The sequence below is a fragment of the Periophthalmus magnuspinnatus genome, chromosome 12, assembly GCF_009829125.3.
Source record: "Periophthalmus magnuspinnatus isolate fPerMag1 chromosome 12, fPerMag1.2.pri, whole genome shotgun sequence".
Lineage (NCBI taxonomy): Eukaryota > Metazoa > Chordata > Actinopteri > Gobiiformes > Gobiidae > Periophthalmus > Periophthalmus magnuspinnatus.
Window position 1 is genome coordinate 124,309 of NC_047137.1, and position 16,165 is coordinate 140,473.

The following is a 16,165-nucleotide window of genomic DNA, read 5'->3' on the forward strand; positions in this document are numbered from 1 at the left end:
CTCTGCTGTTTGCAGATGATGTTGTCCTGATGGCTTCTTCAAGCCAGGACCTGCAGCAGGCACTGGGGCGGTTTGCAGCCGAGTGTGAAGCGGCTGGGATGAGAATCAGCTCCTCCAAATCCGAGGCCATGGTTCTCGACCGGAAAAAGGTGGTTTGCTCTCTCCGGGTGGGTGGTGAGTCTCTGCCCCAAGTGGAGGAGTTCAAGTATCTCGGGGTCTTGTTCACGAGTGAGGGAAGGATGGAGCGTGAGATTGACAGGCGGATCGGTGCAGCGTCTGCAGTGATGCGGTCGCTGTATCGGTCCGTTGTGGTAAAGAAGGAGCTGAGCCGGAAGGCGAAGCTCTCGATTTACCGGTCAATCTACGTTCCTACCCTCACCTATGGTCATGAGCTTTGGGTAATGACCGAAAGGACAAGATCGCGGATACAAGCGGCTGAAATGGGCTTCCTCCGCAGAGTGGCCGGGCGCACCCTTAGGGATAGGGTGAGGAGCTCGGTCACACGGGAGGAGCTCGGAGTAGAGCCGCTGCTCCTACACGTTGAGAGGAACCAGCTGAGGTGGCTCGGGCATCTGCTCAGGATGCCTCCTGGACGCCTCCCTAGGGAGGTGTTCTGGGCATGTCCCACCGGGAGGAGGCCCCGGGGAAGACCCAGGACACGCTGGAGGGACTATGTCTCTCGGCTGGCCTGGGAACGCCTTGGGGTCCCACCGGAGGAGCTGGAGGACGTGTCCGGGGTGAGGGAAGTCTGGGAGTCCCTGCTTAGACTGCTGCCCCCGCGACCCGGCCCCGGATAAGCGGAAGAAAATGGATGGATGGATGGACAATGTAATTTCCAGTTGTTGTTTTTTTTTTTAGATTATGTCTCTCACAGTGGACATGCACCTAAGATGAAAATGTCAGACCCCTCCATGATTTCTAAGTGGGAGGACTTGCAAAATAACAGGGTGTTCAAATACTTATTTACCTCACTGTATATTGATCTCATGATCTTTTGCATTATTTAATCCTGTTTCAGTAACCTTAGCTCAACTCTGCTCTGTTCACTACATCTGGGCAAATAAATATTTAATTATATTTAAATGACATGTGCAGAATGTTCTTTCTGCTGAGATTGGAGGTTTCATTAAAAACACTGAGCTGTAGGGGTTGTACACACCCTGATGGTGTTAAACAACTGCAGTCTTGCAAGTTTGTGTGACCCCCCTGAAACATGGTTAGGAGGCTAAAGGAGCAACAAAAAAAAAAAAATTGTCCATCTCTTCTGGCATGGCATAAACAAACATTACTTAGTTAGGGCACAAGCATGAATGTGTGAGGAGGGCGAGTCAGCGACTCATCCACCCTATTGTAATTGTACAATGGCAAAAATCAAGCAGTAAACGATAATGTACAGACAAGTAAGTGGTATCAAAAATTTTGGTTCTGTGAGCTTTAATTTTGAGTGAAAACCCAGAGAAAAAATTTTGAAGACAGCTCAGTAACGCCACCTCAAAAATGGATTTACATTGCACCAATGGGGGCCCGGCCCAGAAAAATGTCATGGAAGACAAATGATAGGTCACGTCAGGACATGAAAAAAATTATATTATGGCCCTGCCCAGACCCCTACAGGAAGTCGGCCATATCGACTCAAACCCAGGATTGACAAAATTATCGTAATCTTTTGACATCTCCTCCAGCAGTTTTCATCAAAAACACTTGGCCAAATTTGGCCAAAAAACACAAAACTCAATGCAATGCAATGTCATTTTTTGGGAAAAAAAAAAAAAAGAAAAAAGAAAAAAAATCTATCTTTCATAAACATTGTTAGATTTGAATGGACCCAATGACGTGGGTGCACATCTCTGGGCTGGATGTCATGAAACTTTTGCAAACATCATCAGATTCAAACAAACCCAATGTAGCAGCTGTGTATTTTGATGAGCTGGACAAAATGATGCATGGATTAAAATTCTATCCTTAAAAATGGCTCTCCAGCACCCCCTCCAAAATTACAATGGGCTGTAAGCATTTATCTCCAACATGACACTGGCTATATCAAATCACATGTCAAGCTAAGGTTGATATGCAGCTCTCCCACTGTGGTGTGCCCTCTCGCAGTCGCAAGGGTTGCAAGGGCCCTTTATCACTGCTTGTTGTTAGGGACCATGTGCAGATTCATTAATCTTACAAAAGTAAAGGTGAACTCTACCAGATTTAGCTACTGCTACTTTACATTATTCCATTCTGATAACTTATTTTTACTGAACTTTCTTTTTATGTTTTTTGATCAACTCACCCAGTTCTTCTTCTTCTTCTTCTTGTCCTCGGTGTCTTTACTCAGACTGCCCAGACTGGAGTGACTGGCTGCACTGTTGATACTGGACATGCTCTCAGACGACTGCTGTCGCCGGATCCTCAGATCTGAGTTAAACACAAGCACAAAAACATGTCTAAATTACTTCATTTTAAAATACTATAAAAATCCAGCGCTGTACAAAAAGTTCAAATAAACTAATTTAGAATAGTTTTAACCCAAATAAACATAATGTCTATTCTCGCTGGAAAATATTTGTATGGTACTTTGGCTACGCTGGTTTCCGTGTTTGTGTGCACTTGTTTCTATATCTTTGGATGAATTTGTTTTATACTCTGGCAATGCTTGTTTCCTTGTTTAGGTGCACTTGTTTTGGTATCTTTAGATGCATTTCTTTTATACTCTGTGTTAGCTTTTTTTCCCCATATTTGGGTGCGATGGGTTTTGTACCTTATTTGAACTTATTTTTACTTTATCATAGTTTATATTATTATTCTTTCTCTTAAATTGTAACCAATCAAATTAATAAATATAGTAAAAAGTAACTGAGACTTGGGGCACTCTGTTGCACCCAAATGCTTCAAGAGGATGTCATGATCTACTGAATCAAAAGCTTTAGTTAAACCTATAAACAGTGCTACACAATCTTATTTGTCATCAAAGGCTGTGAATATTATTTACAGGTCAGAGATGAAGGCTTGCTCATTCAAATAGATATCTCATTTAACTGTCACGTTGTTTGTTTCATACTCTGGGCATGCTTGTCTCAGTGTTTGCCATTTCGTACCTTTGTGCAAATGGTCGGGGCCGTTCAGAGCCACCTGAATGGCTGTCTGTGCATCTGTGTTTTGTGTCTTCAACATCTCTATGGTCTCCCTCAGTTCTGCCAGCTCTGACTCCTGATCAGGACAGAAAAAGAAAGAGGGGCAAAAAAGTAATATATTAGGCCTTTAAAAATATAATAAGAGAAACAACATTGTGCGCTCTGCTGAGAAGGTGATTGGCTGCAGCCTTCCATCTCTACAGGACCTGTACATCTCCAGGACTCGGGCGAGCAGGGCGTATAGCAGCTGACACTTCTTACCCTGGACATGGACTATTCGAGCCACTTCCCTCTGGCATGAGGCTACGGTCCATTGGGACCAGAACCTCTCATCATGAGAACAGTTTCTTCCCCTCTGCCGTTTGTCTCATGGACACTGTATAATATCTCCACAAAACTGGACACTTTATAATACCGGTCACTTTAATAAGTCACGTTTGCACTGTTGTTCTGATGCTGCTGTTGTATATATTTTCTACCTCTAAGTATTTTATTTTTAAGTATATCTTTTTTAACTATGTACATGCCCTTATTTGTATTTGTATTTATTTAGTGTGTTTTTATGTTGCACTTTATCAGCGCAGCAAGTTCCTAGTTTGTGAACTGTGTTCACAGACAATGGCAGTCTTCTCATTCTGATAATAAAATGGCCTCTTTTGTGCAATAGAGTTACATATACCATAGTATATGTAACTCCCCCCCCCCCCCCCCCCCACACACACATGCACATAAATAACAGTCATAACAGTTAATTTTACATTTGTAAACAACACATTAACAAAGTGTATTACGACTATATGTGTCTATGGAGTACCTTCTGCTCTGCCGTCATTGTTAAGCTCTGCAGTCGACAGGTCATGTTACTCAGACTCTTCTCAAAAGCTGCTACAAGATGGGCCTGTGGAGTGACACAAACTAAAAATTATACAGCAAAAACATTTTTCAAACATGCATTTTTATATCCATTGTTTTGGAGAAGTTCATTTCTGTGGTGTACCAAGGGCACTCATTGCCAGCTTCTAGCTGTCTTGTCCTATGTCATCAGAGGTATAATACTCCCTACAACAGAAACATAGCCAGACTGGACTGTACAAGACTGGAATGGACAACACTGTTATGATGTATTAAGGGTTCATGTCTTTTCTTGTTTTAGAACTCCAGTGCCATGCTTTCTCTGAAACTCTCGTGCTACTACAATTTATTCTACAGCACAGTGCAGTAATGAACCGAGGAACAATGGGTTACAGTTTACCTAACATGTACTCAAGTAACATTCAGTACTCAGTGTAGTTTTCAGACACCATACTTTTACTCCTACTCAAGTATATAGTGTATATATATATATATATATATATATATATATATATATATATATATATATATATATATATATATATACACATATAAAATAAATAAATCTCCTCGTCACCCTGCGCAGGTGATCTCATCCCCTCTTTTCCATGCTCGGGACCTCTAGGGAGCTTGAGGGTTCTGCGCAGTATCTTTGCTGTTCCTAGTACTGCACTTTTCTGGACTGAAATGTCTAATGCTTTCCCTGGGATCTGCTGTAGCCACTCCTTCAGTTTGGGGGTCACTGCCCCGAGTGCTCCGATGACTGCAGACACCACTGATACCTTCACCTTCCAGGCCTTCTCCAGCTCTTTTTGAGCCCGTGGTATTTCTCTAGTTTCTCATGTTACTTTTTCCTGATCTTCCCATCACTTGGCACTGCGATGTCCACCACAACGGCTTTGCTCTGTTGTAAGGAAGGAGGCCGAAGGCCTCCTTCCTTACGGCTCACGTACAGTCTCAGGGTGCTGGATTTGGGATGGAACCCGCCATGCATGGTTAGGAGCTTTCAGGTTTTAACATCTGTGGTCTGTATCTCCTCCTTTGGCCAGCTTATGATTCTTGCTGGGTACTGGTATTGGCAGGGCGTAGCTGTTTATTGCCTGCATCTTGTTCTTGCCATTGAGCTGACTCCTTAGGACTTGCCTTACTCGTCTGAGGTATTTGGCCGTGGCTACTTTCCTTGTTTTCTCTTCAAGGTTGCCATTTGCTTGTGGGATACCAAGGTATTTGTAGCTGTCCTCAATGTCTGCTATTGTTCCTTCTGGGAGTGAGACCCTTTCTGTGTGGACTATCTTCCCTCTCTTTGTCACCATCCAGCTACACTTCTCAAGCTCGACAATGAGCGAGACATCGACTCAGTGAGGTGATGTCTTGCTCATTCTTAGTGTACAGCTTGATGTCATCCATGTAGAGGAGGTGACTGATGGTGGCCCCATTCTGGTATCCACAGCCAGTGTTGTTGATGGTTTGGCTGAGGGGATTCAGTCCTATGCAGAACAGCAGTGGGGACAGTGCATCTACTTGGTATATGCCACATTTGATGGTCACTTGTGCAAGTGGCTTGCCATTGGCCTCAAGGGTGGTTTTCCACAACCTCAGTGAGTTTGCAAAGAAGGCTCTTAGAGTCCTGTTGATGATGCATGGCTCCACACATTCAGTGATCTATGTGTGCAGCATTGAGTCATAGGCTTTCTTGTAATCAATCCAGACAGTGCACAGGTTAGTCTTACGGGTTCTGCAGTCTCAGGCAACTCTTCTGTCTACCAGGAGCTGGTGTTTGGCTCCCCTGGTATCTTGATTGATCCACTTATCTTAGCTGCGATGATGCCTGACATGAGCTTCCATGTTGTGGAGTGACAGGTTATTGGCCGATAGTTGGATGGTACTGTACCCTTTGAGGGATCCTTCTGGGTCAGGATCGGTGCGGTCCAGGTTTTCATACCTGAGATGCGGTCCAGTTTTTCATACCTGAGACTCTTCCCTGGATGTCTGCCACTGTGATGGAAGTCAGATTTTTGTGTGTGTGTGTATGTATGTATATATATATATATATATATATATATATATATATATATATATATATATATATATATATATATATATATATATATATATATATATATATATATATATATATATTTAAAAATGTCTATTTCTTATTGTTATGGTCTATTCTTACCAAATACCAAATTGTTTGCGCTGTTTACAACAGTGTTCTGTCCATCCAATTATATCAAGTTACATTACATTATATCAACAAACATTATCAGGGACAGGCTCAGTCTGTCCAAATTTAAAGTCCACTACACTCTCTCTACATGCATCCTCTGCTTCTAGTTCCTTGGTCTCCGCTGCGTTCTCAAAGTTCATGGCCTTTCCAAATGCCAAACGTTTGAAGGGATCTTCTCAAAATCTCCTCTTCTTCCAAACTCCTCACACTGCCACCTGCCACCTCTGAGGGGTGCCACAAACTGACCATCTGCCGTTGTAAACTCCAGCAGACACGCTCAACCTATGTCCAAAATTAAAGTTTGAACCAGAGAGACTTATTTAGGTGGGTGGTCATAGGATTAGGATGGTGTACAATGGTGGCTGATAAAAAAATAAAATACTAATGAGAGTACATATTCACACACAGTCTAATATTAAAGGTGCCCCATCTAACTTTCTTGCTTGTCTCCAGCAGTATGGCAATAAACTTATCCATCATTTAAAGATGACTAAAACATCACTTTAGTCAAACCTATATTAAGTATAGAGTGGACCATGAATAACTCTTTTTCGGTTGGGGGATTCGCTACCATGGAGATGTTATTGCTGTATCTTCTTTAAAGTGTAAGTGGGACCACCTCTTCAGAGATCTGACTTGTAAGTTGGAATGGAGGCAGCACCTGCTTTTTCCATGGAGAAAAATACTAATAATGTAACATCTCCATGGAGACAAGCAGATAATGAAACCCCTATCTGAAAGGTTATTTAGGGCACCCATATGAAATAGCAACTAACTAGGGACATAATACCCCCCTCCCCCCGCCTGTCGTCTCATCAGCCCAGGTAATAATAATAATAATAATAATAATAATAATAATAGTAATAATAATAATAATAAATTTTATTTGTATTGCACTTTACATTTCAGAGAAATCTCTACACACAATCTCTGCTACAGACACAGAAGACACATAAAAAACATTACAAAGGTACACAAAGCCCTGAGGAGGATCAACTCCTGTAAAGCTCCAGGTCCAGACAGTATTCCTGGGAGGGCCCTCAGAGTGTGTGCTAATGAGCTGGCTAATGTCCTCACCTCCATTTTCAACCTCTCTCTCAGCCAATGCACTGTCCCCACCTGCTACAAAACCACCACTATCATCCTCATCTCCAAGAAAAACGCTCCATCCTGTCTGAATGACTACAGGCCAGTAGCACTCACTTCAATCATTATGAAGTGCTTTGAGAGATTGGTACTGCCCCACATTCAGAGCAGCACAACAGACACTATAGGCCCCCTGCAGTATGCCTATATGCCCAACAGGTCCACTTATGACGCCATTGCTGGTGCCCTTCCTGTCTCCCTCTCCCACCTGGAAAATAAAGACTCCTATATCAGGATGCTCTTTATTGACTACATCTCTGCTTTCAACACAGTTATCCCCCACAAACCCACCCACAAACTGTCATTACTTGGACTACACCCTGCCCTCTGTGACTGGCTGTTGGACTTCCTGACTGGCAGGCCCCAGTCTGTCAGGATTGGAAACAGAACTTCAGCCAGCATCACCGCAAACATCGGTACCCCACAGGGCTCTGTCCTCAGCACAATCCTCTACACCCTGTTTACCCATGACTGCGTAGCATCCCATCCCAAGAATATCATTCTAAAGTTTGCTGATGACACAACTGTGATAGGGCGTATCATAGACGGAGACGAGGCGGCCTACACGAGGGAGGTGGACAGTCTAGTCACATGGTGCATAGTCAACAAGCTCACTCTCAACACTGACAAGATGAAAGAGATGATAGTGGACATGAGGAAGAAGAGGCAACCTCATCAGCCACTGTTTATCTGGGACCTTGAGGTGGCGAGAGTGACCACCTTTAAATATCTGGGTGTCCACACTAGTGATGACCTCACCTGGACAACACAGGTGGTGAAGAAGGCTCAACAGTGGCTGTACTTCCTGAGAAGGCTGAGGAAATTTGGCATGTCGCCCAAAATCCTCAGCAACTTCTACAGCTGCATTATTGAGTCCATCCTGACCAGCTGCATCACGGCGTGTGGTATGGCAGTACTACTATGAAGGACCGCAAATGCCTGCAGAGAGTGCTAAAGACTGCCACAAAGATCACTAGGACTCCTCCTCCACTAGGAACCCTCCATCATCAAGGACCCTACCCACCCCCAGCATGAACTATTCATGCTCCTGCCTTCTGGCCGGAGGTACAGATGTGTGAAATGCAGGACAAACAGACTAATGAACTCTTTCTTTCCAATGGTCATCAGACTCTTGAACTGTTGAACTGTGAGCAATAGACTCCTCTTCTAGACATCAACTACATTTTGCAGAGCAAACAATATTTTGCACATGATATATATATATATATATATATATATATATATATATATATATATTCTGAGGAAAGGGAAGACGAGATCCGTCCCGAGTACCTCAAGTCTCTGGATGTTGTGGGACTGTCTTGGCTGACAGGTCTCTGCAACATCGCTTGGCGGTCGGGGACAGTACCACTGGAATGGCAGACCGGGGTGGTGGTCCCTCTGTAAAAGAAGGGGGACCGGAGGGTGTGTTCCAATTACAGGGGAATCACACTCCTCAGCCTTCCCGGTAAGGTCTACTCCAGGGTACTGGAGTGGAGAATCCAACCGATAGTCGAACCTCGGATTCAGGAGGAGCAGTGTGGTTTTCATCCCGGTCGTGGAACACTGGACCAGCTCTATACTCTCCATCGGGTCCTCGAGGGTTCATGGGAATATGCCCAACCAGTCCACATGTGTTTTGTGGATCTGAAGAAGGCATTCGACCGTGTCCCTCGTGGTGTCCTTTGGGGGGGTGCTCCAGGAGTATGGGGTCCGGGGCCCTTTGCTAAGGGCTGTTCGGTCCCTGTATGACCGGAGCAGAGCAGGAGCTGTGTTCGCATTGCCGGTAGTAAGTCAGACCTGTTCCCGGTGCATGTTGGACTCCGCCAGGGCTGCCCTTTGTCACCAGTTCTGTTCATTATATTTATGGACAGAATTTCTAGGCGCAGCGAGGGGCCAGAGGGGGTCTGGTTCGGGAACCACAGGATTTCATCTCTGCTGTTTGCGGATGATGTTGTCCTGATGGCTTCATCGAGCCAGGACCTGCAGCAGGCACTGGGGCGGTTTGCAGCCGAGTGTGAAGTGGCTGGGATGGGAATCAGCTCCTCCAAATCCGAGGCCATGGTTCTCGACCAGAAAAAGGTGGTTTGCCCTCTCCGGGTGGGTGGTGAGTCTCTGCCCCAAGTGGAGGAGTTCAAGTATCTCGGGGTCTTGTTCACGGGTGAGGGGAGGATGGAGCGTGAGATTGACAGGCGGATCGGTGCAGCGTCTGCAGTGATGCGGTCGCTGTATCGGTCCGTTGAGGTGAAGAAGGAGCTGAGCCGGAAGGCGAAGCTCTCGATTTACTGGTCAATCTACGTTCCTACCCTCACCTATGGTCATGAGCTCTGGGTAATGAAATGGGTCGAAATGGGTTTCCTCCGCAGAGTGGCTGGGCGCACCCTTAGGGATAGGGTGAGGAGCTCAGTCACACGGGAGGAGCTCGGAGTAGAGCCGCTGCTCCTACACGTTGAGAGGAGCCAGCCGAGGTGGCTCGGGCATCTGCTCAGGATGTCTCCTGGACGCCTCCCTAGGGAGGCGTTCTGGGCATGTCCCACCGGGAGGAGGCCCCGGGGAAGACTCAGGACACGCTGGAGGGAATATGTCTCTCGGCTGGCCTGGGAATGCCTTGGGATCCCACCGGAGGAGCTGGAGGACGTGTCTGGGGTGAGGGAATTTTGGGAGTCCCTGCTTAGACTGCTGCCCCCGTGACCCGGCTCCGGATAAGCGGAAGAAAATGGATGGATGGATGTATATATATACACATACACACACACACAACACACACACATATATATATATATATATATATCTCAGAATCAGAAGACTATATATATATACACACACACACGCACATTTTTTATATGCTCTTTTTGTCCTGTTGTTTATCTGTTTTGTATCTGATTTTCTATATACTTTGGCACCCAGCGTGATTAGCAAAGTAAGAATTTCATTGTATGGGGAAATGTATTTCTTACTGTACATATGACAATAAAGCTTTGCATTTTTAATCTAAATCAATTCTGTCAGAAAAGTTTGATAATTTGGTGGGTGTCCATTACTTGCTTTTCCTCATGGTGATGTTATTGCTTTGTTTGGAATGTTCCACAGTATGTCATTAAAGCCGTCTTACAATTATTAAATTGCATGTTTTTTTATTGCTAAAAATCTCTACAGATCTGACCTGTACCTAGCTGGAGGATGAGGAAGGAGCTTGTGTACTACAGTTTGCAAAACCCTGGCCTAAAGATCAAATCTTTGAAAAGGTGTAGTCTAGTAAAAAGTAGGAAATCAAATGTCAGAATTATTCAACAATAAACACAGTATTATTTTCTGAACCATCAAAATAATTTTTCTCTTTCTCTCTCTGAAAGTACTGACAGAAGGTTATAATGCAAATTGTCCAGTCTTCTCCCATTGTTTATTGTGTATAGACGTAAACAGACTCACATTAGCAGCCAGCTGAGATGTGAGGGTCGCCACCTTCTCCTGAGATGCGTCCAGCTCTCGGCGAAGCTTTCGGATTTGCTGTGAGAGAAAAACAAAATATTTACTCTGTTTAAGAAGATAGGAAGACAATGTGAACAGATCAGAATTCGCCAAGCCAACTTAGATTAGTGCAAAATACTAGAATTCAGAATATGTATAGGGTGGGTTAATCTGAATATTCTTGCATGCCTATAGTTTAAAATTTAGCTAAAAAAACATTGAGCAATATAAGAAAACCTTAAAAGAAATGTATGTAAGATTTGGATGTTAAAGTTCATAAACATGACCCAACTGCCCATTGATATGAGGTAAGCATGTGCAATTAAAATATAACTCTAACTTGTAACAAATGCTGATTTATTCTTAATTACAAAAACATTGGACATTATGGCAAGTTCTTTATGTCAGTTGGGTTGCCCAGTTCCAAAGCTGAAATCCAGTTAGACTGTATGTCTCTTCTATATGCAGGTTAAGGCACTGGTAATCCAAATTCAGTTGTGATTGTAATACTCTTTTTATAAAACTGTAAGAGTGACAGCTACATACAGTTCCTTTAATAATACATAATATAGACATGAGTTAAAAATGAATGTAAAAGTAAAAAAAATAAATCACAATTTTGATTTCAGTATATGTTTCTGTAGTTTATTTTTGATATAAGTATAATTCTGTGCAGTGACAGTGGTGTAGTGGATTTACCGTTGTGTTTGGAACAGTTTGGCCCTTGGTTGAGAAAAAGAAAAGTACACATTTACACTATGTTGCTTTGCTTTCATTTAAATGTGATGGAAAAACAACATGACACACAGTTATGATTAAGAGGACACAGCAATGGAAGCTTATGGTTAGTGTGAGTGAATAAGCCCATGAGGTCTGGAAACACTGAAAACATATTAGTTTGCAACTTGAAAGAATACAAATGATAATGAAGACATGTTATGTTGTATTCAGGTTTATAGAATACTTTTGGACACAATCCAATTAAGTATTTCAATATAACTTAAAGGAAACATATTGTACTTTTATCTGCTATATAAACATTATCTGTGTTTTTTTTTTAATTGTGCCAAAATAACTATGCAATGCTGGTGAATCCTGGTGAATCCATTTAAGAAAATAAATTGGAGAATGAAGTAAGAAACAATGTCTTCAATATAGTATAAAGATTACTCAAACATGCATGACTCACTCTAAATACAACTTAAAGTATGTACATGAGGAGGGAAAACAGCTGTAATATGGTTAAAGGTCTTATATTACACAAAATTGACTCTTGTGAGCTTTAAACCACCTTAAAGTTTACCAGAATAATTTATGAACTTGTATCTGTTCTTGTGCTCCATACCATACACAATGGTTATGACTAGTAAATAAAAATGAAATGAAATGAAAATATTGTTACCTCCTCAAAAACATACCTAGAGTTGTGTTTTTTTTTTTTTTTCATGCTCACATGTTTGAGTAACCATTTATTATTTGTCTGTCTATATCTCTAAAGCTCAACATGCTCTGTTCCAACTTGCGGATATTGGAAATTCCAGGGCTGAAAAGATCCAAATGATTCTAGTGAAGGTGTATGGAGTTTAAAAACACTGTGGAGCACTTCCTGTATTACCACATGACATCACAAAGTGGAACAAAATGTTTTAAGTTTGAGAGAAGAACTCAACCTCAGGATTTGTGTGTTAAACATGTGTGAATGAAACAAAACACAAATCCAGGTATGTTTTTCATGAGGAAACAATATTGTGACATAGATCAGAAAATAACGTAATATGGGCCCTTTAAACAGAAGTGGAATTTCATGGATTACATGCTTACATGTACCAGAGACAGGTGGGTGTTTTGGCCGCTGGAGAGGTGAAAAACTAAATATGCATTATTACTGACACATGCACAAAAGAAACAAAAGCCACTTCTACATAACTTAAGCATTACATGTCTCATTTACAATCTGCGATGAAGAGAGAGGGAGAGAAGAGGACGTTATGAATGAAATCAAAGGAGAATCAGTGATTGGCTGAGCAGAACTCAAAGAATGATCCCAAATGAAAAGATCAAAGGTCAGGTTTGAATGTGGAATAATTTTGAAGAGGATTAAACACATGGAGGAGGCAAGCAATGCAACACAGTGTTAAATTACTTAATTGTAAAACTCTTACTGTCGATAATGAACTACTGAACTATAAATTTTATTTGTTTAGATCACTGTTTGTGCTTCGATTAACATTTGGACAGAGAGAGAGAGAAAGTGGCATGGATCCACAGCACACACAATACAGCCAAGGCAAACAAAGCTCAAACCATGCAGCAATAACTTTTCACATTTTAATCACAAATATACAAATATTTCCATGTTTATCTGTTTTAGTACACTCACTATTCAGAAATTTGTATTACTATTTTTTTTTTTTAAATATACTTTTTATATACTATTACTGAAACTGGGATATGCTGGGACCCAGTGACAATATGTCCTTTAGGCAGAGGTGGGTAGTTATATCTACTCAAGTACATTTACTTGAGTAGCTTTTAAATTGTACTTCATAGAGTATTTTTAAGACACCATACTTCTACTCGTACTTGAGTAAAAGTTGTGGTTACTCATCCCACTGTGAGTAAGTCTACAAGTGACAAAAGCTTTATGTTGACAGTATGAAATTATTTGAAAATTAGTGTTTCTCACATGCTCCTTCAGATACGTTTTAGTTTTGGTGCATTATTTAATTTAATGCTTTGTCCCTCCAATTACAATAACTTAAAATAATACAACGTACATCTCATATATGATTATTATTATTATTATTATTATTATTATTATTATTATTATTAGGCCCAAGCCCCTACAGGGCGTAGGGCCTATTGCCTATTGTGGTTATTTGTTCTTGCTGTTCTCTCTTCCCTAAACCTACTCATTGTGAAAGAAACAAAATTGCTGCAATAGTGCCCCCTACAGAATAACAAAGAAATTTGTATGGAGAGTAGAACATTTAGTTTTCCCAAATGTTACGAAATTTGACACAAAATTCCACTGGGTCATCTCTATTAATATAGTCAAGAGTTTCCATGTTATCTTAATGGGAGTGATCCCAAAATTATGAGAAAAATATTTGTTTCATAGAACAATGTGAAATTTGGCACCAAGACTTCAGTCAAAAGGACCCATGTCAGGTCTTTCACTGGGTTGCCATGGTGATGCCCATGAGAGCCCATGTTATCATAATGGGAAAATTTACTACTTATCCTACATTTCAAAGTCATATAACAACTTATTAGCTTCATGAAGGAACTTGAAATTTGGCAAAGTGACTCTCCAGGTCGTCTCCGTCAAAAAAGTCTAAGAGGCCAAGTTTGTATTTTGCACGGTATAGCCATAGCGATGCCTCAAAAACACATGTTTTTGCATTTTGTGCATCAGCGCTTCCAGTGTCTTTTGACATTGTTCAGTGAAGTACAGCCCAAAGCCGCAAAAAAACTGAGACAAGCGTTGCGTTAGCGCCGCCCACGGGGAGTAACGGGTCGGCCAAGTGCAACACACGGCCGTGAGGGCTTTTCGATGCCGCTTGCAGCTTTTATTATTATTATTGTTGTTGATGTTGTTGTTGTTGTTTTTTAATCATTATTATATTATTTTGCTCTTACTTGGGTAATCTCTTGGACCACTACTTTGCATGGATGTAAAATATGTATAATATAATATGTATAAAAAATGTATAATAAATATGTAAAATCATATGAAGTAACTGAACTCTGAATTTTAGTAATTGCTAGAATACTATACTCACCTCTAGTTTAAATATTTGAATTTAACATGGCCACCCTCTAATCAGAGAGCAAATGCTTTCCAGCTTTAGGTAGTAGTGCAGTTAGCCATTTGCCCATTCACCAGAGGATTAATAGTTGAAGCCCTACTGCTATTATGTAATATTGTGTATATATTGATTAAACTGTAAACTTTTGTATAGTGGTAGTAATAGACAAATTACTACCACTTTGTATTATAGACAAATCGTTAACAAACTGCACCAGTACAGGACTGATTTAAAAGTTAGAAGTAAGAATTTATATTTCACCTGATCATAAAGCTATTTTAAGTTTTATAATGATTTGACAAATTAATGAGAAGTCAATAAGTCACTCATAAAAACAAACATGCATGAGTAACTCACCTCTGAATGCGCCTTCTCCTCTGTCTGTGGAAGAAACACAAATGGATTACATTTCTGACACGCTGCTATTTAGAATCCCCCCTCCTCCCAGGATCCTGATGAGGAGGCGCAAATATGACCACATAACCCCTGTTCTCCACTCTAGGATACACTTCAAAATCTGCCTCCTCACCTACCAGTGCATCCATGGAACTGCCCCTACCTATCTCACAGAGCTCCTCACCCCACATATGACCTCACGCAATCTCCGCTCATCCACCACTCACTGCCTCCACCAGCCTAGGACCAGACTCTCCACTATGGGAGACAGGGCCTTTCAGGCTGCTGCCCCTCGATTGTGGAATGCCCTCCCAGAGTCTCTGAGGGCACCACAAAGTGTCGAGGCCTTTAAAAAAGGCCTTAAGACATTCTTTTTTTAAAAAGTCTCATTAGGTTTTATGACTTTTAACTGTTATTACTACTGCTATTAATTATTTAATGTTTAAAAATGTAAATTGTAATGTATTTTTTATATGCTTATTACCTTTTCTGATTTATAATGTTTTTATATGTTTCTTCTGTGTCTGTAGCACTCTGAGATTTCTTTGAAATGTAAAGTGCAATACAAATAAAATGTATTATTATTATTATTATTATTATTATTATTATTATTATTATTATTATTATTATTATTATTATTATTATTATTATTAAACAAATTACAATGCGCAGTGCGAGAGGCATTTTCAACACAGCAGACAGCTACAATAAATGAACTGGGCAATGCAGACCTGTACTAAACTACAGTATAATTAAAATCAGATTAGTCCAGCACAAAATATCACAGGCAAAGGGGCAAATGTTTCACTTTGTGAGCTAAACGTTTGCCATCATTAATGTATGGCTTGTCTGTGGAATTTGTAAATAACTGAAGGTACTAATCATTTTTTATGAGTTCAATGAATCGACTGCTTCTATAAACTCAAATTAACTAATTTGCAGGACTTGAAAATCACTGCAATACATAAAAAAAACAAAAAAACAAAGAACGATACACTCAAAAAACAAACAAAGATTTAATTTAAAGGTGTGCTATGTAACTTTCCCAGACGAGGATTCCCCATCTCCTTGCCTTCATGGAGATATTAGACAGTATGGCATTAAACATATTTATCTCCATAGAGGCAGGTGATGTCACC

General features: G+C 41.1%; 1 protein-coding gene across 5 annotated transcripts in view; it reads right to left on the reverse strand.

The window, feature by feature from the left end:
- The window catches only part of nav3 (neuron navigator 3), a 460,146-nt gene that overhangs the window by 43,928 nt on the left and 400,053 nt on the right, over positions 1-16,165 (reverse strand). For 4 of the 5 annotated variants that reach the window (XM_055225660.1, XM_055225658.1, XM_055225657.1 and 1 more), the window contains 6 exons: positions 14,988-15,011; positions 11,518-11,541; positions 10,780-10,857; positions 3,937-4,020; positions 3,087-3,198; positions 2,282-2,406 (listed from right to left, as the gene is read on the reverse strand). In XM_055225660.1, coding sequence (XP_055081635.1) covers positions 2,282-2,406; positions 3,087-3,198; positions 3,937-4,020; positions 10,780-10,857; positions 11,518-11,541; positions 14,988-15,011 — 447 coding nt within the window. The remainder of the gene's footprint in view (positions 1-2,281; positions 2,407-3,086; positions 3,199-3,936; positions 4,021-10,779; positions 10,858-11,517; positions 11,542-14,987; positions 15,012-16,165) is intronic. The other variant, XM_055225659.1, reaches the window with a different exon arrangement.